At 47.1% G+C, this 24,464-nt stretch overlaps 8 protein-coding genes across 8 annotated transcripts, besides 55 other annotated features; all 8 read left to right on the forward strand.

The window, feature by feature from the left end:
• Tc00.1047053506679.10 (hypothetical protein, conserved) lies at positions 1-1,363 on the forward strand (the record flags this gene model as incomplete). Its single annotated transcript, XM_814938.1, has 1 exon — positions 1-1,363. A coding segment is annotated over one exon (1,363 nt), but the record flags the coding sequence as incomplete, so codon positions are not given.
• Positions 1-1,892: a sequence feature (heterozygous, non-Esmeraldo-like haplotype).
• Positions 1,483-1,509: a microsatellite.
• Positions 1,706-1,740: a microsatellite.
• Positions 1,788-1,822: a microsatellite.
• Positions 1,893-3,349: a sequence feature (haploid, non-Esmeraldo-like haplotype).
• Positions 2,045-2,097: a microsatellite.
• Positions 2,217-2,239: a microsatellite.
• Positions 2,355-2,381: a microsatellite.
• Positions 2,458-2,483: a microsatellite.
• Positions 2,555-2,651: a sequence feature (T-rich).
• Positions 2,882-2,905: a microsatellite.
• Positions 3,110-3,141: a microsatellite.
• Positions 3,299-3,403: a sequence feature (A-rich).
• Positions 3,350-3,701: a sequence feature (areas merged during assembly that could not be assigned to a particular haplotype. This can correspond to areas where the two haplotypes were merged or to regions with more than two copies in the genome that were merged during assembly.).
• Positions 3,575-3,597: a sequence feature (AT_rich).
• Positions 3,702-4,656: a sequence feature (heterozygous, Esmeraldo-like haplotype).
• Positions 3,704-3,724: a microsatellite.
• Positions 3,748-3,770: a microsatellite.
• Positions 3,795-3,827: a microsatellite.
• Positions 4,026-4,050: a microsatellite.
• Tc00.1047053506679.20 (hypothetical protein, conserved) lies at positions 4,235-5,056 on the forward strand (the record flags this gene model as incomplete). Its single annotated transcript, XM_814940.1, has 1 exon — positions 4,235-5,056. One exon carries the CDS (start codon positions 4,235-4,237, stop codon positions 5,054-5,056), a length of 822 nt encoding a protein of 273 aa, XP_820033.1.
• Positions 4,657-5,504: a sequence feature (haploid, non-Esmeraldo-like haplotype).
• Positions 5,433-5,453: a microsatellite.
• Positions 5,505-6,281: a sequence feature (haploid, Esmeraldo-like haplotype).
• Positions 5,845-5,921: a sequence feature (T-rich).
• Positions 6,000-6,019: a microsatellite.
• Positions 6,207-6,237: a microsatellite.
• Positions 6,241-6,325: a sequence feature (A-rich).
• Positions 6,282-7,610: a sequence feature (heterozygous, non-Esmeraldo-like haplotype).
• Positions 6,394-6,427: a microsatellite.
• Positions 6,488-6,532: a microsatellite.
• Positions 6,647-6,670: a microsatellite.
• Positions 7,189-10,386, forward strand: Tc00.1047053506679.30 (hypothetical protein, conserved; the record flags this gene model as incomplete). The annotated part of the gene is made up of 1 exon (XM_814942.1): positions 7,189-10,386. One exon carries the CDS (start codon positions 7,189-7,191, stop codon positions 10,384-10,386), a length of 3,198 nt encoding a protein of 1,065 aa, XP_820035.1.
• Positions 7,611-16,251: a sequence feature (areas merged during assembly that could not be assigned to a particular haplotype. This can correspond to areas where the two haplotypes were merged or to regions with more than two copies in the genome that were merged during assembly.).
• Positions 10,636-10,655: a microsatellite.
• On the forward strand, positions 11,109-12,227 carry Tc00.1047053506679.40 (protein kinase, putative; the record flags this gene model as incomplete). Its single annotated transcript, XM_814935.1, has 1 exon — positions 11,109-12,227. One exon carries the CDS (start codon positions 11,109-11,111, stop codon positions 12,225-12,227), a length of 1,119 nt encoding a protein of 372 aa, XP_820028.1.
• Positions 12,314-12,348: a sequence feature (GA-rich).
• Positions 12,629-12,661: a sequence feature (T-rich).
• Positions 12,725-12,754: a microsatellite.
• Positions 12,966-13,000: a microsatellite.
• On the forward strand, positions 13,367-16,030 carry Tc00.1047053506679.50 (ATP-dependent DEAD/H RNA helicase, putative; the record flags this gene model as incomplete). Its single annotated transcript, XM_814936.1, has 1 exon — positions 13,367-16,030. One exon carries the CDS (start codon positions 13,367-13,369, stop codon positions 16,028-16,030), a length of 2,664 nt encoding a protein of 887 aa, XP_820029.1.
• Positions 14,052-14,081: a microsatellite.
• Positions 16,252-16,294: a sequence feature (areas merged during assembly that could not be assigned to a particular haplotype. This can correspond to areas where the two haplotypes were merged or to regions with more than two copies in the genome that were merged during assembly.).
• Positions 16,295-18,372: a sequence feature (areas merged during assembly that could not be assigned to a particular haplotype. This can correspond to areas where the two haplotypes were merged or to regions with more than two copies in the genome that were merged during assembly.).
• Tc00.1047053506679.60 (hypothetical protein, conserved) lies at positions 16,328-17,113 on the forward strand (the record flags this gene model as incomplete). The annotated part of the gene is made up of 1 exon (XM_814937.1): positions 16,328-17,113. The coding sequence occupies one exon, from the start codon at positions 16,328-16,330 to the stop codon at positions 17,111-17,113; it is 786 nt and encodes a 261-aa protein (XP_820030.1).
• Positions 17,240-18,148, forward strand: Tc00.1047053506679.70 (eukaryotic translation initiation factor 6 (eIF-6), putative; the record flags this gene model as incomplete). Its single annotated transcript, XM_814939.1, has 1 exon — positions 17,240-18,148. One exon carries the CDS (start codon positions 17,240-17,242, stop codon positions 18,146-18,148), a length of 909 nt encoding a protein of 302 aa, XP_820032.1.
• Positions 17,307-17,332: a sequence feature (AT_rich).
• Positions 18,251-18,692: a mobile genetic element.
• Positions 18,373-18,665: a sequence feature (areas merged during assembly that could not be assigned to a particular haplotype. This can correspond to areas where the two haplotypes were merged or to regions with more than two copies in the genome that were merged during assembly.).
• Positions 18,666-18,798: a sequence feature (areas merged during assembly that could not be assigned to a particular haplotype. This can correspond to areas where the two haplotypes were merged or to regions with more than two copies in the genome that were merged during assembly.).
• Positions 18,799-22,292: a sequence feature (areas merged during assembly that could not be assigned to a particular haplotype. This can correspond to areas where the two haplotypes were merged or to regions with more than two copies in the genome that were merged during assembly.).
• Positions 18,815-18,844: a microsatellite.
• Positions 19,476-21,704, forward strand: Tc00.1047053506679.80 (protein kinase, putative; the record flags this gene model as incomplete). The annotated part of the gene is made up of 1 exon (XM_814941.1): positions 19,476-21,704. The coding sequence occupies one exon, from the start codon at positions 19,476-19,478 to the stop codon at positions 21,702-21,704; it is 2,229 nt and encodes a 742-aa protein (XP_820034.1).
• Positions 21,991-22,013: a microsatellite.
• Positions 22,066-22,091: a microsatellite.
• Positions 22,293-24,464: part of a sequence feature (areas merged during assembly that could not be assigned to a particular haplotype. This can correspond to areas where the two haplotypes were merged or to regions with more than two copies in the genome that were merged during assembly.) that runs on past the window's edge.
• Positions 22,390-22,472: a sequence feature (T-rich).
• Positions 23,187-23,218: a microsatellite.
• Positions 23,274-23,298: a microsatellite.
• Positions 23,583-23,607: a microsatellite.
• Positions 23,713-23,736: a microsatellite.
• Positions 24,161-24,192: a microsatellite.

The following is a 24,464-nucleotide window of genomic DNA, read 5'->3' on the forward strand; positions in this document are numbered from 1 at the left end:
AGCATGTGGATTATTTTCTGAGGATCCCTCTCAGTGCAAGTGGGGAAAATGGTGCAATCAGGTACACATTGAGCAAGGGTGGATGCAATTTAAAAAGAATGAGTTTGAGTCATGGTCTAATGGTCTTGAAAGACGCTTTAATGAGCTCCCTTCAGATCACCTGTTTTCTGTCCACGACCCTCAGCTCAAGACCACCTTGAGCCTACCAAAAGCCAGTATAGCCGGCTTCTCACGTGGCTTATTTCAGGGATCCGCCAAGAAGGCTCCAAGTGTTTGTATGCTATTTCAGCGCAGCCGTTGCACGGCCAATACGTGCTGCAATCAGATACACGTGGATCAATCGTATTTGCAGCTGCATCGTCGGTGGGTGTGCAATGGCGAGCAACTTCCCGAGGAGAAGCGCAGAGAACTTTGGGAACAGATGAACTCCGTGCTAGAATCGCTCTTGTCACGTAGCGAGAGGGAAGCCATTGCCACGAATGATATGTATGACCCCGCGAGGGAGTTGAATCCGCAGGCCCAACCGTTTGTTCCATCACCACTCTCAACACCACAACCCACCGAAAATTTTGTGGGGGAGACTGGTGCGAAAAGGAGGGAGAAAAGAAAAGACGACGCTTGCCACGTGAAGGGAGAGGGCAAAGGCATCACTTCCTTTGCTACTCGTCAATCCAGGAGCCACGTTTCTGATTATCCATTTTCTACGGAAACTGAAATAATATGTACCCCCATGAAATCACAGGGGGTGGTCTCCACGGGTACACGCTCAAATCAACAACATCAGCAACAGCAGGAGGGCTCGAATAAAAACATTTCTGCCAACAATACAAACTGCATTAATTCCCGTTCGCGTAATAACAATTCTGCTGGAGCCTTTTTACCTTTAGGGGAGTTTGTGACGGTGGTGGACGGAGATGAGCGATCGCAGTCCTCCCTTCAAGCGAGCCATAGCAATATAAGTCATGCCGGTCGAAGTTACAAGCACACGAACAATCCCTACACATTTGGTGGAAGCTCAAGCTGCGCCGCCTCCCCCAGTTTTGGATGGGTACAGCCCATACGGAGTGCGGGAAATAGCTGTACCACGATGCCAAACAGTTGTGCTGGTGCAGAGACCGGTGGCTCCAATGGGGGCAATGGTGTATGGGGAATGCGAACGAAAGTGGATCCATCGCCCGCTGCTCCCGATAATCGCTCTGCGCTTTTTGGTGCTCATCACGAGTTTGATAACAGCTTTTGTGCTTTATCTCCTTCTTTTCAGTGGAATGCCTCGGGCAGCACGCCTGCCAAGACAATAGAGGAGCTTCAGAAGGTCTCGCCGGACATGGACCATGCGAATGCGGAGGAGAATGGTTTTTTGTAGACCCAGTGAAAAAGTAAGCGAAGATGCTGTATGTATGGTGCAATAATTGCTGTACGGAGAATTGGAAAATGGGTTTTTGGTGGGGAAGGGGGAAGGCCCAAGGAGAAGAAACTAGTTGCTTTTTTTGTTTGTTCGTTTGTTTGTTTTTGCTTATACTTGGTATGCTCGCCTTTTCAGTAGTGAAGGCAGTTGTGCGAAAATGGAGCCCATGAATACGCCGCAGGTCTTTTAAGAGATAAGATATTGGGAGTCAATGAAGAGAAGATGTCGGTGGTGTATGGACGCGCGTAGCGATTGAAAAGTGGCATGTGTGTAATGTTTCCGCTATTTCTTTTCTCCTTTTTTTTTTTTTCGTTTTTGTTTTTGTTTTTGTTTTTCTGCTGTTTCATCCGCGTATGGGGATTAATTGCTGTGGATCTTTGCAGTGTATTTGTCTGTATGTGTTTGTGTGTGTGTGTGACGTCGTCGTCGTTGTAACAGTGAGGGAGAGGGACGGGAATTAAATCGGAAGAAATTATTAACACGGCAGCGGCGGCGGCGGTCTTCACGCTGACACAAAAGCCCAATGGCGGGTCAGTCACGCGCGAGGGATCAATACGACGTCAGCGCTTCTTCTTGTGGTGTGCAGCCGAAGCCCTTCATCGCTAGGGGGGGGGGGGGGGGGAAGGGAAAAAGAAGGACCTTCTTTTTTTTTTTCTTTTCTTTTCTTTTCTTTTCTTTTTTCTTCTTTTTTTCCCGGCTGAGGGAAACTCGCCCCTCCAAAGAAAAAAAAAAAAAAAAAAGATGTGGCAATGTCAGCGAAAAGAATTGGAAGGAGAGGGGCGTGTCTCTTATATATATTTTGTTGTTTGTGTTTTTTTTTTTTTTTTTTTTTTTGTGCGTGTGTGTGTGTTTTGTTGTTGTTTTAAAACGCACTTTATGGGGGTGGCACAAAAAAAAAAAAAAAAATGGATGTTTGACGTAAAACAAACGCAAATAAGTTTTTCAGTAGAAACAAACAAACAAACAAACAAATAAATCAATCAGGGATCGATGATTTTGTCAATTCGCACATATGAGCCTAACTGTTTCTGAAGTGCCCGCAGGAGTGATTGAAAAAAAAAAAAAAAAAAAAAAAAAATGGAAGCGGTGAAGATGTATACGGAGCCCCTAACCCTAAACCCCAATGCAACTGAATCGATGTCTAACGCGTTCTTTCTTTTTTTTTTTTTTTTTTTTTTGTTGTTGATTTGTTTGTTTATTTGCGATATCCCTTTTTTTGTTTTTTGTTTTTTGTTTTTCTCTTTTTGGCTTTATGGACCGTTTGTTCTATGTTTTTTTTTTGTTTTTTTTTTAAGGGCGAAAGAAAAAGAAAATAAAAAAAATGTGTACGAACGATTTCTTGGGGGCAGACGCCCAATGTTAATCGTGCCGATCTGCTGTGCCACCTGATTGTCTCTGTGAGTAGGAAAAGAAAGAAGGGAAAAAAAGAAAAAAAAAAGGATCGTGTTTTCTCCATTCTTTTTTTTTTCTTCGTTTTTTTGTTTTGTTTTGTTTTGTTTTCTATTTTGAGCGCACGTAATTGGGAATGTCGTGGCAAACAAAAGGAGTGGGGAAATGGATGCCCACCCGTCTGGCTGGGATGTGAAGAATATGTGAGATGCGAGATTCTCCTCTCTTTCCCTTCTTGTGTGGGTAATCGGTTTTGCTGCGTCTCTTTTGTTGTGTGTGTCTTTTCCTTTTTTACATTTCTCCTCTTCCTTTTCTTTATTATTATTATTGTTATTATTGTTGTTGTTGGTGTAAATATTAACTTTGTTCACAGGTGTTTATGCATCCACCGTACATGTATGTATGTATTATTTATGCATTTGACACCGCCGATTATCTTCACCGCCAATCGCATTAGTAGTCATAGTAGTAAATAGTAGTAGCATTTGGTAGTGGTGGTGGGCGAGGAAAGAAAGAGAAGAACGGAAGAAAATAACAACAAAAACAACAACAAAAGAAAAGAGAAAATGAGAATAATAAATAAATTAAAATCAAACGAATAGGAAGGAAGTGGCAAAAGAGGGGAGGGGGGGGAGGTGGCGACATTAAATTCATATTGAAATCTTCTTTTTTTTTTTTTTTTCTTTCATTTAAAATAACTCTGCATGTATGTATGTATGTATATGTATGGCATTTGACAGAGAATGTGTACGTGTACGTGTGTGTGTCAAGGAGGGAAAGAAATAATTAAAAAAAAAAAAAAAGACGACTTTGAACGAAATGGTTCCCTTCATTAACTATTAAGGAAGAGCGACAGGTGTTGTGATCATTTACCCTTTGATTTGATTTGCTTTTCTGTTCTTTTTTCGTTTTTGTTTTGTTTTGTTTTGTCACTCACACCTTCTCTTCTATTTAAAAAAAAAAAAAAGAAAAAAAACACTTGGCTCTCTATATCTTTGTCTCTCTCTGTCTGTCTGTCTGTCTGTATGTCTGTGCTTGTGCTTTTGCTTACGATTTTTTTGTGTTTGATGATAAATTGACGGGACGTCATACTTTTTTTTTATGCCCATGTATCTAGCAATGCGCTTTCTGTTGACGGTGCCGCCGAGGGGTGAAAGGTGCGGGGGATAATTTTTGCAAAAGACGCTTCATTCCCGTCGGCTCTCTGCTCGTGATGATTGGAAGTCGCACATTTCCTTTTTTTTTTTTTTTTTTTTGCATCGGTTTGCCTGACCGGCCGCTGCACCCGTGTGAGTGTCTTCTTTTGCCCGGCAGAAGGGTGACGGACGGGGGCACGGTGCCGGAGAACACAAACACGAAAAGAAAGAGTTGGTGTTGTGTGGGTGGGTGTGTGGTTCAGGAGCATAGAATAGCAGATTCATACATAGAGGACGGTGACGGATGAAGGGGGGAGAAGAAAATAACGCCACGACGCCCCCCACAGTACTGTTGCCACCCGGCGTTTACACCACAGCCCCGACTGTGGAGGATGCGTTGGGAGATGCCACCGTTCGTGACGGCACGGCGATGGAAGAAATGAACCCGCATGAGAGGGTAGAGCCGGCATTGATGAGGCGCTTTGATAGGCATCGGCGTCTGCACCGCGCAATGGCGGCGAGAGAAGCCACCCTGCTGGAAATCACGCAACTTATTTTGGATAAGTCCGCCCCGGAGAGAACTGAGCAGTTCTCTGGGCAGCGCAAGGCAACCGGGGTTGGGTCTCATCCACTGTCCACCACGCCTGAAAAAGGCACCGGTGCAGAGAACACGACAATGAAGTTGTCAAAGGCACCTTGTCCCAACGTGCCGCTTGAATCAGGGATGCGGCAGGATATTAATGAGGCAAAACGGTCAAAATCCATAGATATTGAACATGCCAAGGAACGGGCGCAACTTGAAAAACTTGTGTATGATCTTCGCCGGGAGTTGGAGGCTGCAGGCCATACGTTACGCGATCAGACAGAAGCCTTGAAGTCAGTAGGTATGGGAATGGCGCGAATGGGCCCGCATCGAATGGCAAAAACGCAACGCGAGAAAGAAAACGCATCATCTATTGACCCCTGGCGTGAGTTTGAGAACTTTGTGGACGTGCAAGACTTTGGAAGGTCTTTTGCGCGAACGTCGCTCGGAGGCACAAGCTACAGCTTACGGTCAAACAAAGGGCAGGCAGCAGCCATGTGGTTGGCCGGGTTTCTTTTTTTTTCTGGGAAGACGTGGGGCTGACGACAAGAGGTCCGATGGGAGTTAAAAAGGCTACAAAGTTGGTTTAGAACCACACGTGCAGCGGTTGAAGGAGAATATAGGCCTACCAGGTAACCGAATTCGGAACGCGGATGCCGTCGAAAAGCCAGCAACCACGTGTTAACTGCTCGTTGTGTGGAGAGACCTTAAGCGCACAACGGCGCAGGCTCTTGTCGTTGTGTAGGTACGTCCAATTGAAAGGGTATTGGGACACTACCGCAGGACAGGACTCGGTTTCGGATTGTGACAGGCTGGTCAAATCGTTACTTTGACTCGGTTTTTGTCCACAAATCTGTTCATGCATTGCAATGTACGTATCCTTCATGTTTGCTTGTTTGGTTTTGTTTCTTCTTTCTTCTGTGTGTGTGTGTGTGTGTGTCTCTCCGGTACGCACGCGTGGAGCAGGGCGTCACGGAGGATGCACGCACACTTGTCAAAGCGATGGGAGGAGAGGGGAGCTGCTGCTGCTGTTGCGTGCCATTCCCTCGCATCGCCGCCATTACGTGCGAAACTGTCGTGTCTCAGTCGGGTGGTAGTGGGGTTTTGGGGAGGACGAAAGGAGGGTATTGGGAAGATGCCTCCATACGTGTGTGTTTGGGTGGGGGGATGGTTAATGGGGCGTAGAAGCACCGATTGTTAGTGGGGACGGGAAGAGGGGATGGCGCAGTTAATGTTTTAGTGAGAACACGGCACAGCAATCAAAAGGAAAAAAAAAAAAAAAGGAAGAGGCATAGGAATTGGGGAAAGAAATGCAAACAATTTGTTTGTGGTTTATTTTCTTTCCCTTTTTTTTTTTGTTCCCCCCTCCTTTTCCCTCCCTTTTTTTTCTCTTAACATTCCTTTTTTTGTTTGTTTGCATTGTTTGCTTTGTTGTCTTGAAGGAGCAAAAGGAAATTTTGTTTTTGTTTTTGTCTTCCTTTCACGATGTGTGTGTGTGTGTGTGTGGTTTCCCTTTTTTACATCTCTCCACTTCCTTTTCTTTATTATTGCTATTATTGTTGTTGGTGTAAATATTAACTTTGTTCACAGGTGTTTTATGCATCCACCGTACATGCATGCATGTACGTATGTATATTTATGCATTTAACACCGCCGATTATCTTCACTGCCAATCGCATTAGTAGCCATAGCAGTGGTGGCATTGGTAGTGGTGGTGGTGGTGGGCGAGGAAAGAAAGAGAAGAACTGAAGAAAATAATAATAATAACAAAAACAAAGAAAAGAGAAAATGAGAATAATAAATAAATTAAAATCAAACGAATACGAAGGAAGTGGCAAAAGAGGGGGGGGGGGGTGGCGATATTAAATTCATATTGAAAATTTGTTTTTTTTTTGTTTTTTTTTTTTGTTTTTTCATTTAAAATAACTCTGCATTTATGTACGTATGCATGTATGTATGGCATTTGACAGAGAATGTGTGTGTGTGTGTGTGTGTGTGTGTGTGTGTGTGTGTGTGTGTTAAGGAGGGAAAGAAATAATTTCAAACAAGAAAAACAAAAAAGAGACGACTTTGAACGAAATGGTTCCCTTCATTAACTATTAAGAAGAGCGACAGGTTTTGTGATCATTTACCCTTTGCTTTGCTTTGCTTTGCTTTTTTTTTTTTTCTGTTTTTGTCACTTACACCTTCTCTTCTATTTAAAAAAAAAGAAGAAAAAAAACACGTGGTTCTCTATATCTTTGTCTCTGTCTGTATGTCTGTGCTTGTGCTTGTGCTTACCATTTTTTTTTTTTTTTGGTGTTTGATGATAAATTGACGGGACGTCATACTTTTTATTATGCCCATGTATCTAGCAATGCGCTTTCTGTTGACGGTGCCGCCGAGGGGTGAAAGGTGCGGGGGATAATTTTTGCAAAAGACGCTTCATTCCCGTGGGCTCTCTGCTCGTGATGATTGGAAGTCGCACATTTCCTTTTTTTTTTTTTTTTTTTCATTGGTTTCTCTGACCGGCCGCTGCATCCGTGTGAGTGTCTTCTTTTGCCCGGCAGAAGGGTGACGGACGGGGGCACAGAGCCGGAGAACACAAACACGAAAAGAAAGAGTTGGTGTTGTGTGGGTGGGTGTGTGGTTCAGTAACATAGAATAGCAGATTCATACATAGAGGACGGTGAGGGATGAGGGGGGAAGAAGAAAATGACGCCACGACGTCCCTCACAGTACTGTTGCCACCCGGCGTTTACGCCACAGCCCCGACTGTGGAGGATGCGTTGGGAGATGTCACCGTTCGTGACGGCACGGCGATGGAAGAAATGAACCCGCATGAGAGGGTAGAGCCGGCATTGATGAGGCGCTTTGATAGGCATCGGCGTCTGCGCCGCGCAATGGCAGCAAGAGAAGCCACCCTGCTGGAAATCACGCAACTTATTTTGGATAAGTCCGCCCCGGAGAGAACCGTGCAGTTCTCTGGGCAGCGCAAGGCAACCGGCGTTGGGTCTCATCCACTGTCCACCACGCCTGAAAAAGGCACCGGTGCAGAGAACAAGACAATGAAGTTGTCAAAGGTACCTTGTCCCAACGTGCCGCTTGAAGCAGGGATGCGGCAGGATATTAATGAGGAAAAACGGTCAAAATCCATAGATATTGAACATGCCAAGGAAAGGGCGCAACTTGAAAAACTTGTGTATGATCTTCGCCGGGAGTTGGAGGCCGCAGGCCATACGTTACGCGATCAGACAGAAGCCTTGAAGTCAGTAGGTATGGGAATGGCGCGAATGGGCCCGCATCGAATGGCAAAAACGCAACGCGAGCAAAAGAAGAAATTGTTGACGGCATCTGAATCGTCAATTGAGGGGGAACCAGGCCCCTGGCGTGAGTTTGAGAACATTTGTGGACGTGTCAAGACTTTGGAAAGTCTCCTTGCGGCTGAACGAGATCGTTCTGAGCGCGCGGAGAGGCGATGTGCGGAATTACAAGCTACAGCATTACGGTCAAAAGCCAAAGGGATGCAGGGCGATGCAACCGATGTGGTTGGGGCCGGTGGTGTTTCTTTTTCCGGTTCTTCTGGTGAGAAGCACGGTGCGGTGCTGACGACTGAAACCGAAGGTCGCGATCGGGAAGTGAAGGCCAATGAAAAAGGACTTATGGACAAAGTTCGTGATTTAGAAGACGCACACCGTGCAGCACGCCGTGTTTGGGGGACTCAGGAGAGAGAATATAGGCGCTACATCCAGGTGCTCGAAGCCGCAATATCGCGGATGGAACGGCGGATGCCAGTCGAAAAGCCAAGCAAAGCCACGTTGTTCAACCTGACGCTTCGACTTGTGTCCTGTGAGAGACTACTTAACAGGCGCAACAACGGCGCAGGCTCTATTGATCCGTTCGTGATAGTGTACAGTCCAATTGGCGAAAGGGTATTGGAGACACTACCGCGAGAAGACACGGACTGCCCCGAGTTTAGCGAGGTGGATGATGTTGTGACACTGAAGGCTGCGCGTGGCTCCTCGTGGCACATTCTCTTTGAAGTTTACTCGCGTGGAACGAATAATGTGCGACTTTTCTTGGGTCAAGCGAAGGTCCCCGTGGGGCCGTTGTTGGAGGACGATAAGTTGGGTCGTGTGCGAAGGCACTCTACGAAACTGAGACTGCGAGATCGTGAGACGGATAATGAGCTTCTGCGGCAAGCCCACTCTTTGGGTACGATTGTATTTGACGTGACGACAACTGTTGTGAGTGGTGGTTTGGCCCGCGTGGGTCGTTGGCGTAGCCCGTCACTTTGTCCGGTAGGTCGACTGATTTCTCCTGGGCGAGATGGGGAGGAGGATACAAACCCCAGTGCGGTTATCAGGAGGAACGAGGGGTGTTTTGCGTCCGTCACGGGTCTCACACTTCGAGTTGCTGCCGCAAAGGGTGTTTTGAAACGCGGGCCGGGAGTGAACTCGAGCCCGTACGTGGTGGCGTACGACGGCTGCACGGGAAGCGAGCTGATGCGCACTCCACCCGTTTTGGGAACCAGTGAGCCTTCGTGGGAAAGTGAGACTCAAGCCGGCGTTTCTCTTTCTTCTTTGGGGCCCCGTGGATGCATCATATTTCATGTTTTTGATTACGATGAGAACGGGAGGAGTGAGTTTCTTGGAGAGGCACGTATTTCAATGCATCAGTTGGACTTCGGGAAAGAATGGCATGAAGTAAAGTTGTGCCCCCGTGAGGATGAGCCAATTGCGTACATACGGGAGCACCGCGAAAGACTTGGGAAGTTGGTATTGCATTGTACACGAGAAATTCGCTCCAGTAATGTGGGGTGTACTGAGAAACAGTATGGGCATCCGCGGCGGCCCCACAATTTATCGCGGTCTTCAAGGGTTCTTTGCGATGAGTCTGTCTCTGAAAATGGGAATACCTTGCTTCAACCCGTGGCTGTTCAGGTTCATGTAGAAGGGTGCCGTGGTCTTTGGGATCGACCAGGAAGCGGAAATATATTCGTGCGTATGGTGGCACCTAACTCGAATGCATACGTCACGACTGTTGTGCCCCACACGCCGAACCCCTCATGGATGGAAGAAGACGGATCTGCAACAATGACATTGCACCCCTTAGATCCTGGTGTGATTGCGTTCCACGTCATGATGGGTGACGGGCAGCCAGGAGGGAAGGAGCAGTCGCTGGGTTACGCCCAACTTGCCGTCAGGGATCTTTTTCTCCTTGGCTTGGGAAAGAAGGAGCTGCAGTTGGATGTGCACCCTCAAGAAACCGATTCACGGTTTCGACAGCGTTCTATCACCGAGCTTGGAAGTATTGTGGTGTCTTTTACGACCCCGGACGTCATTCCGGTGAATACACATAGAGAGAAGGAAAACTCAGTTGAGAAGCAAACCACAGAAATCACCGCTGCCGAGACGCCCAATCAGACATCTGCGGCCTCTCTTCCGACTTCATCGTCGATTTTGAAGCAAACAGAGGAGGTGTTGGGTCCAACCACGTCGTCTCTACGCATATTTGTTAAGGAGGGCCAGGATCTTTTGGACTGTGACCAAGCAATGTTCAATGTGATGGGCGTAACGGATCCGCGAGTTCTTGTATGGGTTGGCCCCGACCTTGCCTTCACTGTTCCTGAAAAGCGTGATACAGTAAACCCCGTGTGGACTCAAGAAGAAGCTGAATTTATTCTTCGCGTTCAATCAACACAGGTCATTCGGTTTGAGGTACAAGACGTGGACGTGTCTGGATTTGATTCCATGGGATGTGCCACGATCCACGCCTCCGAAGTCATTGATTCACCCGGTGTGCGCCGTTTGCCCGTGATGCTTGACGGGAAGCAGTACGGCACGTTGGTTGTCGTTTTTTCGAGAGATTGTGAGGATTTTTCTAGTAGTTGATGTTTTGGGTGTGATTGACGTGGTGTTTTAATTGCTGGTCTTTTACTTTTTCATTTCGCGGAGAAGGGCAGATGTCCATGCTTTTGGTGCGTGTGTGTGCCTTATTTATTTATCTTTTATCTCTCTTTTGGTTGTTAACAAGGACGGCCATACTTTTTTTTGATTATTTTTGGCTTGTTGTTTTTGCTTGCTGTCACTTCTTCTTGGCCTCCATTATTGTACGCATGTACGATGACAAGAGAAGAATGGGCTGCTGCTGCTGCTGCTGCATATGCATATACATAGAGTCACACCCATTGCCCTCGTCATAAAGGCCGGTATATGTATAGATATATAGATAGATATGTATTTATCTGCCTGACAGTTGAGCATTGGCAAAATATCGCCACCGTGAAGCAAGAAGCAAAGTAAGGCAAGAGGTTATCCGTGGGGCTTTGGATGTGGGCTGGCGGTTAGCGATAAAGCTTATTGTTTGCGATATTTTTTTTTCTTTAACTTTCAGCTTTTCTGTGTTTATTTTTAGTTCGATTTTGTGTACAAGCATGTGTACGCGTACACCGTTGTCCTCCCTCCACCTGCGTTTGCCTTGGACTTCTGGTAGCCACTTCCTTTTTCATTATTATTTTGGCGGCCGCAGAGGCTTGCTAGAGCAAGGAGTTAGCAAACATTAGCACGGGTGAGAAGGCGGATTGCCCCCCTCCACCCCACCCCTGAGTCTGGGGATGGCAGGACTGAAGATCAATCTAGACGACCTGGAGAGCGACAATGACGACTCGGCACAAATTTCACACGAGGTCCTTCGCCTCGGTGAACTGACGGTCTCCGCGGAGGGACTCACGACGTCGATGGGCTACAAGTACGGCCTGTCGCCGGACGATGTCATTGTGAGTGAGACCGGGTTTTTGGGTCAAGGCAGCAGTGGCTCTGTTCGCCGAGCGACTCACCGCAGGACTGGCGAGGTTCTCGCCCTGAAGGAGATTAAAATTACCAGTCATGCGCATCTTCAGGAAATTAGACGAGAGTTGGAAACACTCCACCGTGACGGGAACAACTCGCCGAACCTGGTGGATTTCTACGGCGCCTTTTGTCACGAGGGTTCCGTGTTTATTGCGATGGAGTGCATGGATGGAAGTTTGGCCACTGTAAAAAAGCCGGTGCCGATTGAGGCACTGGCGAGCATTTCGCGCAGTATTCTTCTTGGCCTCTGGGACCTTCACGGGAACAGGCACCTCATCCATCGCGACCTAAAGCCCAGTAACATTTTGTTTAGTCGGGATGGACGCATCAAAATATCGGATTTTGGCGTGAGCTCCTTTTTGGAGTGCACCCGCGGCGACGCGCATAGTTTTGTGGGGACGCTGACGCACATGAGTCCCGAACGTCTGAAAGGGGAGTCATACTCGTTCGCGGCAGATGTATGGTCATTTGGACTTGTTGTTGCTGAGCTTGCACTAGGCCGGTGTCCGTTCATTGATAAATTGACGCGGTCCAAGAGTTCAACGGAGGCCGGGTTCTGGGTATTGCTGCAGCATCTAAATAGCGATCGGCCAGTTATCACCTTGCCACAAACAATGGACCCATCACTAGCCGATTTTATATCAATGTGTATTCAGAAAGATCCCCAAAGTCGACCTACGTGTAAAGAATTGTTGCGGCATTCATTTATTATCAAGGGAAGCGAATGTGACGACAAACATGTGATTAGGGAGTGGCTTTTGGCGATGCCTATGCAGGCAGAACCTTCTCCCTCCACAGGGGAATGTGGGCAATCCCTGGTGCCTCCGGCTGGACCTAGTGCATCGCTAAACCTTGACGACGAGCTGAGCAGGTTGGTTCGCTGATTAAATAAGAATAACGAGGGAACAGAGTGTAAGAGATAAAAGGTTTAAAACTCGAATCTTTTGAAACATGCATACAAGGAACAAGGAGAAGGAAAGAAAAAAGAAAAAAAGGAAGGAGGAACATGGATGGGTTGTGGTCATTTGCAATATTCACAATGGATTCCTACCCTCTGTTCATGCTGGTGCACTACGGCAGGCTGTTGGCAGTTCTTTTTTTTGTTTGTTTGTTTTGTGGGAGGGATAACTGTAGCACCTGGAAAAAGTAAGATAAGGACGAAGTTACAGAATTTGTTTTTGGGTTTTTGTGTGTTTGTGTGCACGCGAATTACTGTTTCTGATGTCCCTTTTTGTTACTTTTTTGGTTGTTTGTGTGTTTGTCTTTGACTGCCTTTCTGTTTGCATTTTCCTTTCCTTTTTTTTTTTTTTCTTTTTTTCTGGTTTGTGGTTGTGTTTTATCCTCATCCGTTTACACTTGTCTGCCATTATTTATTTATTTAGTGTGTGTGTGTGTGTGTGTGTGTGTGTGTTTGGTTTTTGAGCCACGCATCGGACCTTTTGCGCCTCTTTCATTTCAAAATGCGACGCCAGTACGGCAGGGGTATCTGTGATAGCGGGTAAGTGGGGGGTTGAAGGCATCTGCGTCTTTTTCTCCCCTATCCCCCTCCTCTCAAAAAGGCATACGTACACACAAACACACACACACAGAGAGAGAGAGAGAGAGACGCACAAGTTTTTACCTATTTATCTACATATATTATATATATATATATATAACGTCCTCTTTTGTGATTTTCCATTCTTTTTTCTACTATTCCCCAATCTGTCTAAAAGCACTTATGTGGGTTTTTGCCCCCCACTACATTTCCCCGCCTCCTCACGCTGGCAGAGCACACGCCCAACTATTGGCATCTCCACTAGACATGATGATGTGTGCTGTTGCTTCTATTATTCCCTTTGTTGTTCTTTTTGATCTCTTTTTTGTCATATTTGTGTCTGTGTCTCCGCTCAGTTGACAGGCACAAAGTGCACGTGTGGAGTTGCGGCTTTGTTGTGCCTCTCTCCGTGTATGTGAATTCCCCCCTGGAGCAAAAGAACTTTGTGAGGAATAAAAAAGGCATCCTAAAAAAGGGGGTTAGACGATGGATCCTGACAAGTTGCGCAAGGCGCAACAGGCGTCCCGCGATGCATATCTTCGCAAGCAGGCACTCAAGCGAGAGAAGGCTGCCTCAGCTGTTTTGCAGGAAAAAATATCGGAGATTGAGGCGGGGGTTTTGCCGCATTCCCTTGCGGAGATTGAGTTGTTAAGTAAACGCGCCCGAGAAGTACAGGCCGCTGGTCAACTGCAGATCACAGCGCAACTACGACAGGAACTTCTTGAGGAGGACGGTGCTTTGGTGTCGCACGCTTCGGATCACGGTGGCGATTCGTCATTACCGCTCAATCAGGTGGAATTGATGGAACAGAGCAGTTCTGTGGGCTACCAAGAGAAATCTCACAATTTTGTGGCAATGGACGAGTCTGTCGTGGATGAACGCATCAAGAAACATGACTTTGTGGAGGATAAGACAGAGGAACAGATTAAACAGCAGCGTACAGAGGCAATACAGGAACAACACCGCCGTCTTCAAGAGCAACGACGATCTCTGCCTATTTATCATTCACGCGAGGCACTCCTTGAAATAATTCGAAAGAACACCGTAGTGATCATTGTGGGAGAAACGGGGTCTGGCAAGACCACGCAACTGTTGCAATATCTGTATGAGGAAAATCTTTGCAGGACTCCCCCATGTCTAACTGAAGGTGGCGATGGTGGTGGGAAAGGGAAAGAAGAAAAAGAAGGAGAAGAAGAGGAAGGGACGAGCGAGGAAAAGCGATTTATTTGTACTCAGCCTCGACGTATTGCGGCAATCAGCGTAGCGGAGCGAGTGGCACAAGAGATGAATACGCGCTGTGGGAGTATTGTTGGGTACAAGGTACGATTTGATGAAAAATTAGGGCCAACGACGCGGCTTCTTTTTGTGACGGATGGCATGATGTTGAAGGAACTCGTTGGGGATCCGGAGCTTCGCACCGTCAGTGCCATCATGGTGGACGAGGCCCATGAGCGTTCAATTAATACGGATATTCTTCTTGGCTTGCTGAAGGACATTACCCGCAGGAACAAGCAGCTGAAAGTGATTGTTGCCAGTGCCACGATCAATGCCGAAAAGTTTAGCAGCTTCTTTGACGGGGCTCCAATCTTTACGATAAAGGGACGAACATTCCCTGTCGATGTGTCGTATCTTACAGAGCCGATGGCGGACTATGTGAGTGCCACCGCTGAGTCCGTTCTCCTGTTGCATGCCACCAAACCTTTACCGGGGGACATACTTGTGTTTCTTCCCGGTCAAGAAGATATTGAGAACTGCGCCGCCGCCATTCGTGAAGGCATAGCCAATTCAGGTGGGCAATTGCGTCCGTTGATGGTGCTACCCATCTACGCATCTCTTCCACCACGAGAGCAAAGGCGTATTTACGAGGTCCCACCACCAACCACACGGAAGGTTGTGATCGCGACAAACATTGCTGAAACATCCATCACTATCGATGGAGTGGTGTACGTCGTGGATTGTGGGCTTTGCAAGCAAAACTATTATAATTACCAGTCCATGGTGGAGGAATTGCGTGTGTTGCCAATCTCGCAAGCCAGCGCCAAGCAGAGAACAGGTCGAGCAGGACGAACTCAAAAGGGGGAGTGTTACCGCTTGTACACGGCCTACACCTTTCGTAATGAGCTTCCACAAGAAACGGTTCCGGAGATTCAGCGGAGTTGTATGAGTTCTGTTGTTTTACAGTTGAAGGCACTTGGAATTGATAATTTGTTACAGTTTGAGTTTATTGATGCACCCTCTACGGCCTCGTTGGAACGGGCTTTGGACCACCTTTACTTGCTTGGTGCAATTAAACCGAATGGTCGGTTGACACTTACCGGAAGACGCATGGCAGAATTTCCACTGGATCCCTCACTGAGCAAATGTATTCTTCGTGGGAGCGCTTTGCGGTGTCTTCGTCACATGGCAATTGCCGTGGCGATGCTCACTCTCGACTCGGTGTTTGTGGTGAGTCGGGATCCGAAGGAGCGGGCTTCTATTGCGAGTGCTAGAGACGTCTTGTTTTCCGCTGGAAACGGTGATGTCATGGGATATGTGAGGTTAATGGAAGAGTGGATGCGTGCAGGCCCCTCGATGCATGAGTTCTGTCAATCACACTCAGTGAACGCAAAGGCTCTTCTTCAAGCCCGAGACGTGTTGGATCAAATACTAAACACATGTGAACGTCTAGGCCTTGATTTGCCCAGTGGAGAGGAGGAAACATCGCTCTCTATGGAAAATTTTACAAAGGCCTTACTGGCGGGGTTCTTTATGAATGTTGCGAAGTTGAATGCCGACCGGAGGACGTATCTGATTGTGCGCCCGATAGATGCCTCCGTAAGCCGCAGTGGTCACAACCATAATAATTACAATGCATTGGATGCCGAGGAAACGGCAACGGCGGAGTTGCACCCGTCGAGTTACCTTTTTAATGCTGGACTGGAAAAAAAAGATGGGAAGAGCAACAGAAATGGCAGCATGGTCTCAACTGCGCCGACTCTGCGAGAGAGGCCAGAGCTCGTTGTTTTCACACAGCTACGGTACACGAGTAAACGCTACATGATGCACGTGACGGCTATTTCTTCCGTGGACTGGGTTCTGACGACGGCCCCTGAAAATTATTTCACGAGGGAGGAGTTGGAAACAAAGTTGCGGAAACGCGCGCATGATTAGTCCCAAAGGGTGCGTCAAAGAGAAAGAGAGAGGGGAGGAGGGGAGAAAACATTTAAGAACGCGTTCTCTCCGATGATTTGTTTTTCTCTTTTTGTAGACATGTCATCTGCCGGTTTCAATTGATTGTTGTCATTATTATTATTATTAATGCTGTTTCTGCCGAACCGTTGCCGTTGAAATCATTTTATTCCTTTCTTCTTTTTCTTTGTTGTTGTTTCTGTTTGCTATTTTGTCAATGCAGGAGGCGGTTAGAGGTGCGAAAGGGGGCACATTTTGCTTTGGGTGGGTTGCGGGGCAATGTTTCGTCGCTCCATGCGACTGCGCATGATGCAACTGCACGCCGCCCCCACGCCGAACCCTCTTTGCCTCGCATTTCATATCCCTTCCTCGACGTACGATGGTTTTATCCCCAATGGCCAGACTTGCGAGGTGGCGCACCGTGGGCTGGCTTGGGTGCACCCTCTGAGCAATGGCATTTTTGAACAATATGGGCAGGAGGTAGCGAGTGTGTTCATTGCGCCGCGGCATGTGTCCATCACAGTTTATCCAAACGTGGACTGGTCGACTCTGGAGTGGAGCATCAGTTCCTTTATTGGCCACTATTTATTGTTTGTTAACGAGTGTGTGCCCGCCGCAAAAGAGTACACGCTCATGGAAGATGATCTTCGGATTCATGAAGAGGATTCGGAGGTGCTCCAGTGCATCAAGGAACTGTTGCGGGAACAGGTTCGCCCCATGGTGCAGCGGGATGGCGGTGATGTGAAGCTTTTGAACTTTAATGAGGAAACAGGTGTCGTGTCACTTGCGATGCTTGGGGCATGTCGTACTTGCCCCTCCTCCAGCAACACTCTCAAAGATGGCATCGAGCGAGTCATGAAACATTTTTTGCCGGAGGTGACGGAGGTGGTAGAAGACAAGGGCCACGCGTTCTACGAGGAGTATGAATTACTGTTTCATTCGGAGGAGGCACTTCGACGGGAGGCAGCGCGAATCGACGCAGTGCGCCGCCGGAAAATTTCTCCGAAGGTGACGGCGTCGCTGATGTCGTTTGACGCCCTTCACGAGCCAGACGGTGATGAGTGACTACGGGACGAACCCATTTTTATGTTCGTTTGCTTTTATTGTGGCGTATCGAGTCATGTGTGCGTGCAATGGGCATCGACTTAGTTGTAATTGCTTTTTTGTTTTGTTTTGTTTTTTCTACGAGGGATGTGTCATGCCCGCCAAAAATTGCTGCGGGTGGTTCCTTGTCGATTTTTCGGTTTTGCTTCTGCGCTTATTATTATTATTTTTATTATTTTTCTTTTCTCCTCATTCACAGGCATTTGTGGTGGTGATTCTGGCGATTTTGAGTACAATAAGAAGCCACACATGACTCTGCGTACACGTTTTGAGAGCTCTGATGACGTTGGCGTGTTTTCACGCCTGACGAACGCCTACTGCCTTGTGACCGCGGGCGGCTCACAGAACTTCTACTCCGTTTTTGAGCAGGAGCTGGCGAACCACATTCCGGTGGTGTACACGTCCATTGGTGGATCTCGCGTGATTGGACGCCTCACATGTGGCAACCGCCACGGACTTGTGGTGCCTTCGATTGCGACCGACCAGGAGCTGCAGCACCTGCGCAACTCACTCCCGGACTCTGTGAAGGTGCAGCGCGTAGAAGAACGCCTTAATGCACTTGGGAATTGCGTCGTGTGCAACGATCACGTGGCACTGATCCACACAGACCTGAGTCGGGAGACAGAGGAGATTTTGCGTGACACTCTGCAGGTACAAACGTTTCGCACCTCCATCGCTGAAAATGCCTTAGTCGGTAGTTACGCCGTGGTTAACAACAAGGGTTGCATGGTGCATCCCAAGACCCCGGCACAGGATATGGACGAGATCGCCTCCCTTCTGCAGGTCCCTGTAGTGGCCGGTACGATCAACCGGGGCAATGCCGCCATTGGCTCCGGTCTTGTCGTAAACGACTGGGCAGCGTTCTGTGGTTTGAACACAACCGCCACAGAAATTACTGTAGTTGAGCGCATCTTCCAGTTGCGCAGGGATCTTGGTGGGGACGAGCCAAACCTGCTGCAGCAGTTACGGGACACCCTCGTGGATGAGTTGGCGTAGGAATGGACGGAGACAACGATGGGGGGAGAAGAGGGCAAAAACAAATTAATTAGCATCCAACCACCAGTATACATGTATATATATATACAAAGTAAAAAAAATAGGAGCTTGTGAAAAGAATGATCGTGGGAGAGCTGGCTGCCTTAATGAACGTATATATATATATCCTGATAAATGAAGGCATTCTTTATGATACTCTCTACCGTATGAATCTTTTGGGAAGAACGCGACTTTGTAGGGGCAGGGAGCAGATAGAGGCCAGATAAGATTTGTTTTTTATTTTGCCATCCCACCCTAACCCCCTTTTGATTCCCACCACGCGGCGGGGTCTTGTGGTTGGCGGACCCCAAAGTCTGCCACTTCGTAAGTAATAAATATTCAAATCCTAAGTAAGGACAAAGGACCATGCTGGTGGTCCACAGAATTCTATATATTGAATGAAAAGAAAACATTGAAGCAATTAACTAACGAACCTTTTTTCCCTAACTTGTTTGGTTTCCATAGATATAACTTCAGGATCCGGCCAGCTGCCCGGAAGATTATTCAAGGTAAAAATAATTAATTTTCTTCCATTCTGTTGGATGTGTGTGTGCTCTTTTTTTTTTTTTTTTTTTGCTTTTGTGGTGCGTTAACCTGCGAGACATGATGACAACGAGGCATGGAGCGAAGAAGAAGGAAAAAAAAAAAAAAAAAAAAGTTGATAATAATAAAGATTTTCCGCCCCACTTCTGTTGTTTTCGCGTAAAAGTCGGATGATATCTCCCTCAGCCGCCGTGTCCCCGTCCCTCTTCCATTATCTTTTCCTTCCTTTCATTGGGGCGTGCAATGACGTTCCATGCGGTGCCTGCCATCGCCTTCTTCTCGTTCCATCTCTCTCTCTCACTGGGAGTCAGCGTAGGAGAAAAGGAAGAACGGAATAACAAAAAAAGGTGACGAAAAAGAGAAAACAAAAGGCCGGGGCGGGGAGGCCGAACTCACTTGTATATAATTCTTGTAAGTATATTTATACATTCATTCCCTTCTTGACTGCGTGTGTGTATCGGCGTAATTGACGTTTTACGCTGTCGTTGCAAAGGCAACATCAAACAGAAGAGGCAGTAAACGGGGGAAGGGGGGGTTTGCAGGTTGTCGACCGGTGCTCCTGAAACTCTTCAGGGCACGAGAAGGAAGGAAGGAAGCATCTGCGGTGAGTAAAGTTCTGCAGCTAAAATAGCACTACTGCCACCACCGAGAATAGAATACAGAAAAAAAAAAAAAGAGGAAAGTGTGGTCGTGCGAATTATTATTAAATTTTCATTCACTCTGACCGTGACAAACAGCAGGTCAAATGAGTCAGAAGTTTGGCCCCTACCAAGTCGGTGAGACAATCGGCCGAGGCACGTTTGGCAAAGTCAAGTTGGCTGTTCATGAGCCTACGCGTAAGAAGGTGGCACTAAAAATTATTTCCCGAAAATTAATGGAACAGGATGCACGTTCCAACATCAAGATCACGCGAGAAATTAAGATCCTCAAGGTGCTTCGACACCCAAATGTTATGCGGCTTTACGACGTGGTACAGACCACGCACGATATTGTGCTGATCTTGGAATACGTCTCTGGTGGAGAGCTTTTTGACTATATTTGTCGCAACGGACGGTTGACGGAGGATGTTGCACGTGGCATTTTTCAGCAGATTGTGGCCGGTGTGGCGTACTGTCATCGATACCACGTGGCGCATCGGGACCTTAAGCCAGAGAACATCATGATGGAGCAGGGGTCGACAAGAATCAAAATCTGTGATTTTGGATTGTCATCTGTCTTTCGGGATGGCTGCTTCTTGGCTACAAGCTGTGGAACACCGAACTACGCCTCGCCAGAGGTGGTGAGCGGAAAACTTTACGGCGGTCCGGAGACGGATGTATGGAGCTGTGGTGTGGTTCTCTACACTATGGTTGTGGGGGCCCTCCCCTTTGATGACAGCAACGTAGGGAACCTCTTTAAAAAAATCCAGACGGCGACCTATCATGTACCCAACACCCTCTCGGCTGGGCTGGCAGACCTTTTGAGGCGCATGTTGGTAGTAAACCCATTGGAGCGGGCCACGATGGAGCAAGTGATGCGTCATCCGTGGGTTTTTCCCGCGTACCCGCCCTATCTGCTTGCCCTCCACTACGAGACCATTCTTGAGACCGTGACATTTGGGAAGATGGCACTGACAAGAGAGGAAGCATTGGATGAAAAGATTCTTGAGATCGTGGCTGCACGCTTTCACATCTCCGTGCCGGAAGTGGCTGCTATTATTGCCTCAAAAGAGAGAAAAAAGTCCCCGTTGTTTAGCATCCAGGAGACTACGCATGAAAAGGGAGCGAGTGGGAAGTCTTACCCTGCTCTGGAGTTTTTTGAAAAAGCTGTAAACGTAGTAGATGCAAAGTTATGGCCAGCGCCCCTGGTTATACCGCCCGCAGAGCAAGCGCTTCGTGATGACGAACATAATTTACACGTGTCATACCTTATTCTGCTACACAACAAACAGGATAGTCTCTTCCTAGAGAACTTATCGAAAGTTGGATCGAGCTGCGATGCAGCGAACTCCCTTATTTTAACGCTGTCAGCCAGTCAGGGATACGGTTCTCTCAATGCAAACTCTTTACATCAAATATCCATGGGAATGAGTGCCGTCTCTAGGAGCCTCCAACAGGCACAGCAAAAAGGTGCTCCGCAAACGTTACGTGTAAACAAGGTGGGTGGTATCACTTTTTGTGGTTCCTTGCCCGCACATGTACAGTCAGAAAACCAGCTAACAGAAGAAGTCGATTTATACATGAAAGGCTACAATGATGTTGTAGAAGCTTTTATTCCGCTTTGCTGTGTCCGCTCGAAACACACCCTTCTTGGAAAGTTGCTGGGGGTAGTTGAACGCCCTATGAGTGCGAAGGAACCAACTCAATCCCACTCACAAACCCCACCTAGCAAATCAAAAGGTGGGGGAACTCTCCTACAGCCCCTTCTTAAACCAATGATAAATGAGGGTAGTACGAGTCCTGCGTCCATGTCGAATGAGGGAGCGCTACTTGTACCCGCTTCCAGGGGCAAAAAAACGAAAGGCAACACCAGCGGGAAAGGTAACGTAACCCCCCATAACTGTGAGGGTGGCATTTCCTTTTCATCGTCCATGACACCAGATGTCTTCCAATGTGGTACAGTGACTCGTTTTGGAAATGAATTTATTCGAAACGGGGTGCTGTTCTCCCAAAGTGGCTGGGTGACGACGCTGCATTACGTTTACAATGCCATGGAAGAAGAGGGTTTCTTATGGAAGACCACCCAGCCCTTTTCTTTTGTCGCCGTGGTTCACCCATCTGTGAAACTGCAGTTAAAGATTTACAAGGTCAATGCAGAGGAGCAGATTGTCGATGTAAAGGTGTCCTCTCAGAGTGGTATGCATGCGTGCGACAAGGCCATGAGTCTTTTGGACCGTCTGCGGAGGAAGGCTGTTTTACACACGGAGAGAAAATTGAAGGAGAACATGGCCATGCTTGAACAGGGCGGTGCTTCCTCTCTTGGACCAGACGAATGAAGGGGGATTTGTCCACTCTAAAGAAAAACAGGGCGTCACGCCGGCTTTTTATTGCCGCGAAAATAATAAAAAAAACCACGAGGAGCGTTGGGGTGGTGTCTGAGTCTCTTACGCCTGATGATCCTGATAATAGGCGTGGCGCGTGTTAATGTGGTTATTTTCGTTAGTTCCTTGATTGTTGCGTCCTCGCGGCTGGTGAGGGGTGATGCGTGTATGTAATGTGAGTGTGACTTGTGAAATGAAGAGGAAGGAGAAAATAAGGGCGGATATTATTTGTTTAAATCCCAAAAAAAAAAAAAAAAAAAAAAACCGATGTGCCGCAAGGGAAGAAAATAAACGAGGGTAGGTGAAAAATGGCTCCGTGTGTGTGTGTGTGTGTGTGTGTGTTTTGAACAGGAAGAGGTGGGTGGCTGAGTAAATGAAGTAAAGAAATGAAATGACGAGGTCCCTGGCTCAATCAGCCGCCTCAAGGTGTTTGCCAGGGTGTAGTAGTACTTATTTATTTATTTATTTTTGTTTTTGTATTAGAGAGGCAGTTAATCGCCTGCCACCTGTCCACAATGTGCAGGGGAGCAGCAGATACCTAGCTTTAGGGCCGGAAAGGGGAAAAAAGAAAAAAAAAAAGCGGGACACTTTGGATTGAATATTGGAGGAGGGTGCATGTGTGGTGGGTCTCTTGCGTGCTTTTCCTGTTGCTTTTTTTTCCCCCCTTTTCTTTTTTTTTTTTTTTATTTATTCATCTCTCCTTCTCTGTATGTTTCCCCTCTTCCATTTACTCCTTACGGCACGACAAAGACGGCGGCTTCGGTTGGTCTTCTCTCACCTTACGACGAATAATACCACAGGGCGGTACATGTGCTCACCATTACTCCTTTTTTTTTTTTTTAGTCGTTTTACATGTTGTTTGTTTGTGGGTATTGAGTAAGTGCTGATTTTCTGGGTGTGGATGTCGGGTGCAGTGGACCACGTCGTCATCTTCCCTCTTGTCCTTTCATTCCTTTCTCTCTATGGAACGGGGGGAGCAGATGTCACTCGGGCGCACATTTCGTGTGTGTATGTGTCTCCCTCTCCGCTATCTGGCTTTTTTTTCTTTCTTTCTTGATGCGGCGGCTTTTCTCATCCCCTCGGACGACGCACCTGAAAAAAAGGAAAAACATGAGCGGGGCGGGAGAAAAAAAGAACGGGGCACAATGAAGGACGGTAGGGAAAAAAAAAAAAAAAGAAGGGATTATTCATTCCACATCTGTTCAATGAAGGATATCTGCGTTGCATGGGATGCCCCATCTTACTGCGGGTTTTTTTTTTTTCTTTTTCCTTTAGAAGCAGATAGAAAGAACGTGCGAATCTGTGGGACCAAAATGATGGAACGTGTCTTTTTGAGCTCTCCCGGTTGTTGTTGTTTTGTTTTTTTGTGTGTTTTATTATTACCGATTACTTCATATGTTTTTGAGCAAACCGCGTTGGATGGTGACTAGTGCAATCTTCTTTTTTCTTTTTTTTTTTTTTTTTTTTTTCCTGCCATCCCAGCCAACTTTTCTGTGACCCTTCACGCGGAGGGGAATTTGGCGGTTTTTTTTTTTTTTTTTTTTTTTTTGCTGTTTGTTTTGGGAGAGGGGAGCCTTAAAATTTGACCTATTGTGTATTTTATCATAAGTCTGATTATCTTAGCATATGTTTTGTGAATTTGTTTGTATTTTGGGTATTTGAGTAAGTGCTGGATGCATCTTCTTGTCGGTGTGTGGGATGTCGGGTGCAGTGGACCACGTCGTCATCTTCCCTTTTGTCTTTTCACTCCTTTCTTTCTATGGAACGGGGGGAGCAGATGTCACTCGGGTGCACATTTCGTGTGTGTATGTGTCTCCCTCTCCGCTATCTGGCTTTTTTCTTTCTTTCTTTCTTTCTTGATGCGGCAGCTTTTCTCATCCCCTCGGACGACGCACCTGAAAAAAAGGAAGAGCATGAGCGGGCGGGAGAAACAGGGAGCGGGGCACAATGAAGGACGGTAGGGAAAAAAAAAAAAAAAAAAAAAGAAGGTGTTATTCATTCCACATCTGTTCAATGAAGGATATCACGTGCAGGCGTTGCGATGGTGATGCCGCCACCGATGACTTCTCACTGCGGGTTTTACAACCCTGGAAAAGGCTCCTGTCGATTATAAAAGCGCAAAGGGACGGAAGAAGCCGCCGTTCCATTGGCTCCTTGCACGGGTCTACATTTTTTTTCTCTCCGACGCTCAAGAAGTAACTTTTATTTTGCGGCACGACGTGTCCTGCCGCCCCATGTGGGAGAAGGTGTCATGGGCGGCGAAAAACTGGGCATTGTGATGGGGGCGCAGTGGAAATGAAGAGTTGGATGATTTGCCTTTGGGCAATCGGCATGTGACCACCGCCTTCAAGCACCGATGCGCCTGATGATTCATATCTAGCAGACGCAACAAACTCTGACGATGGCCGAAGTTTTTTTTTTTTTTTTTTTTTTTTTTTTTTTTGCGAGGGAATTCGTGGAATGTCTACATTGTTTTATCTGTGGGTTTAACTATTTGTCGTCGTGGTTTATTCTTTTGCAATAGAAAAAATTATGGGGTGAAGTGGTGTCGTGTCCACGCAATCGCCGTGTTTTTTGCTGCATGTCTTCTGTGTGTGTCCACTTGTGCCTCTTTCCCACTTTTTTCCCACTTCTTTTCAGGATGCCTCATTCAGGGACTGTTTGGGTGATTGTGTACGCGTCGGCTGAGTGAAGGTAAAACGACCGCATCCTTTT

Source organism: Trypanosoma cruzi, genomic scaffold (assembly GCF_000209065.1).
Source record: "Trypanosoma cruzi strain CL Brener 1047053516705 genomic scaffold, whole genome shotgun sequence".
Lineage (NCBI taxonomy): Eukaryota > Euglenozoa > Kinetoplastea > Trypanosomatida > Trypanosomatidae > Trypanosoma > Trypanosoma cruzi.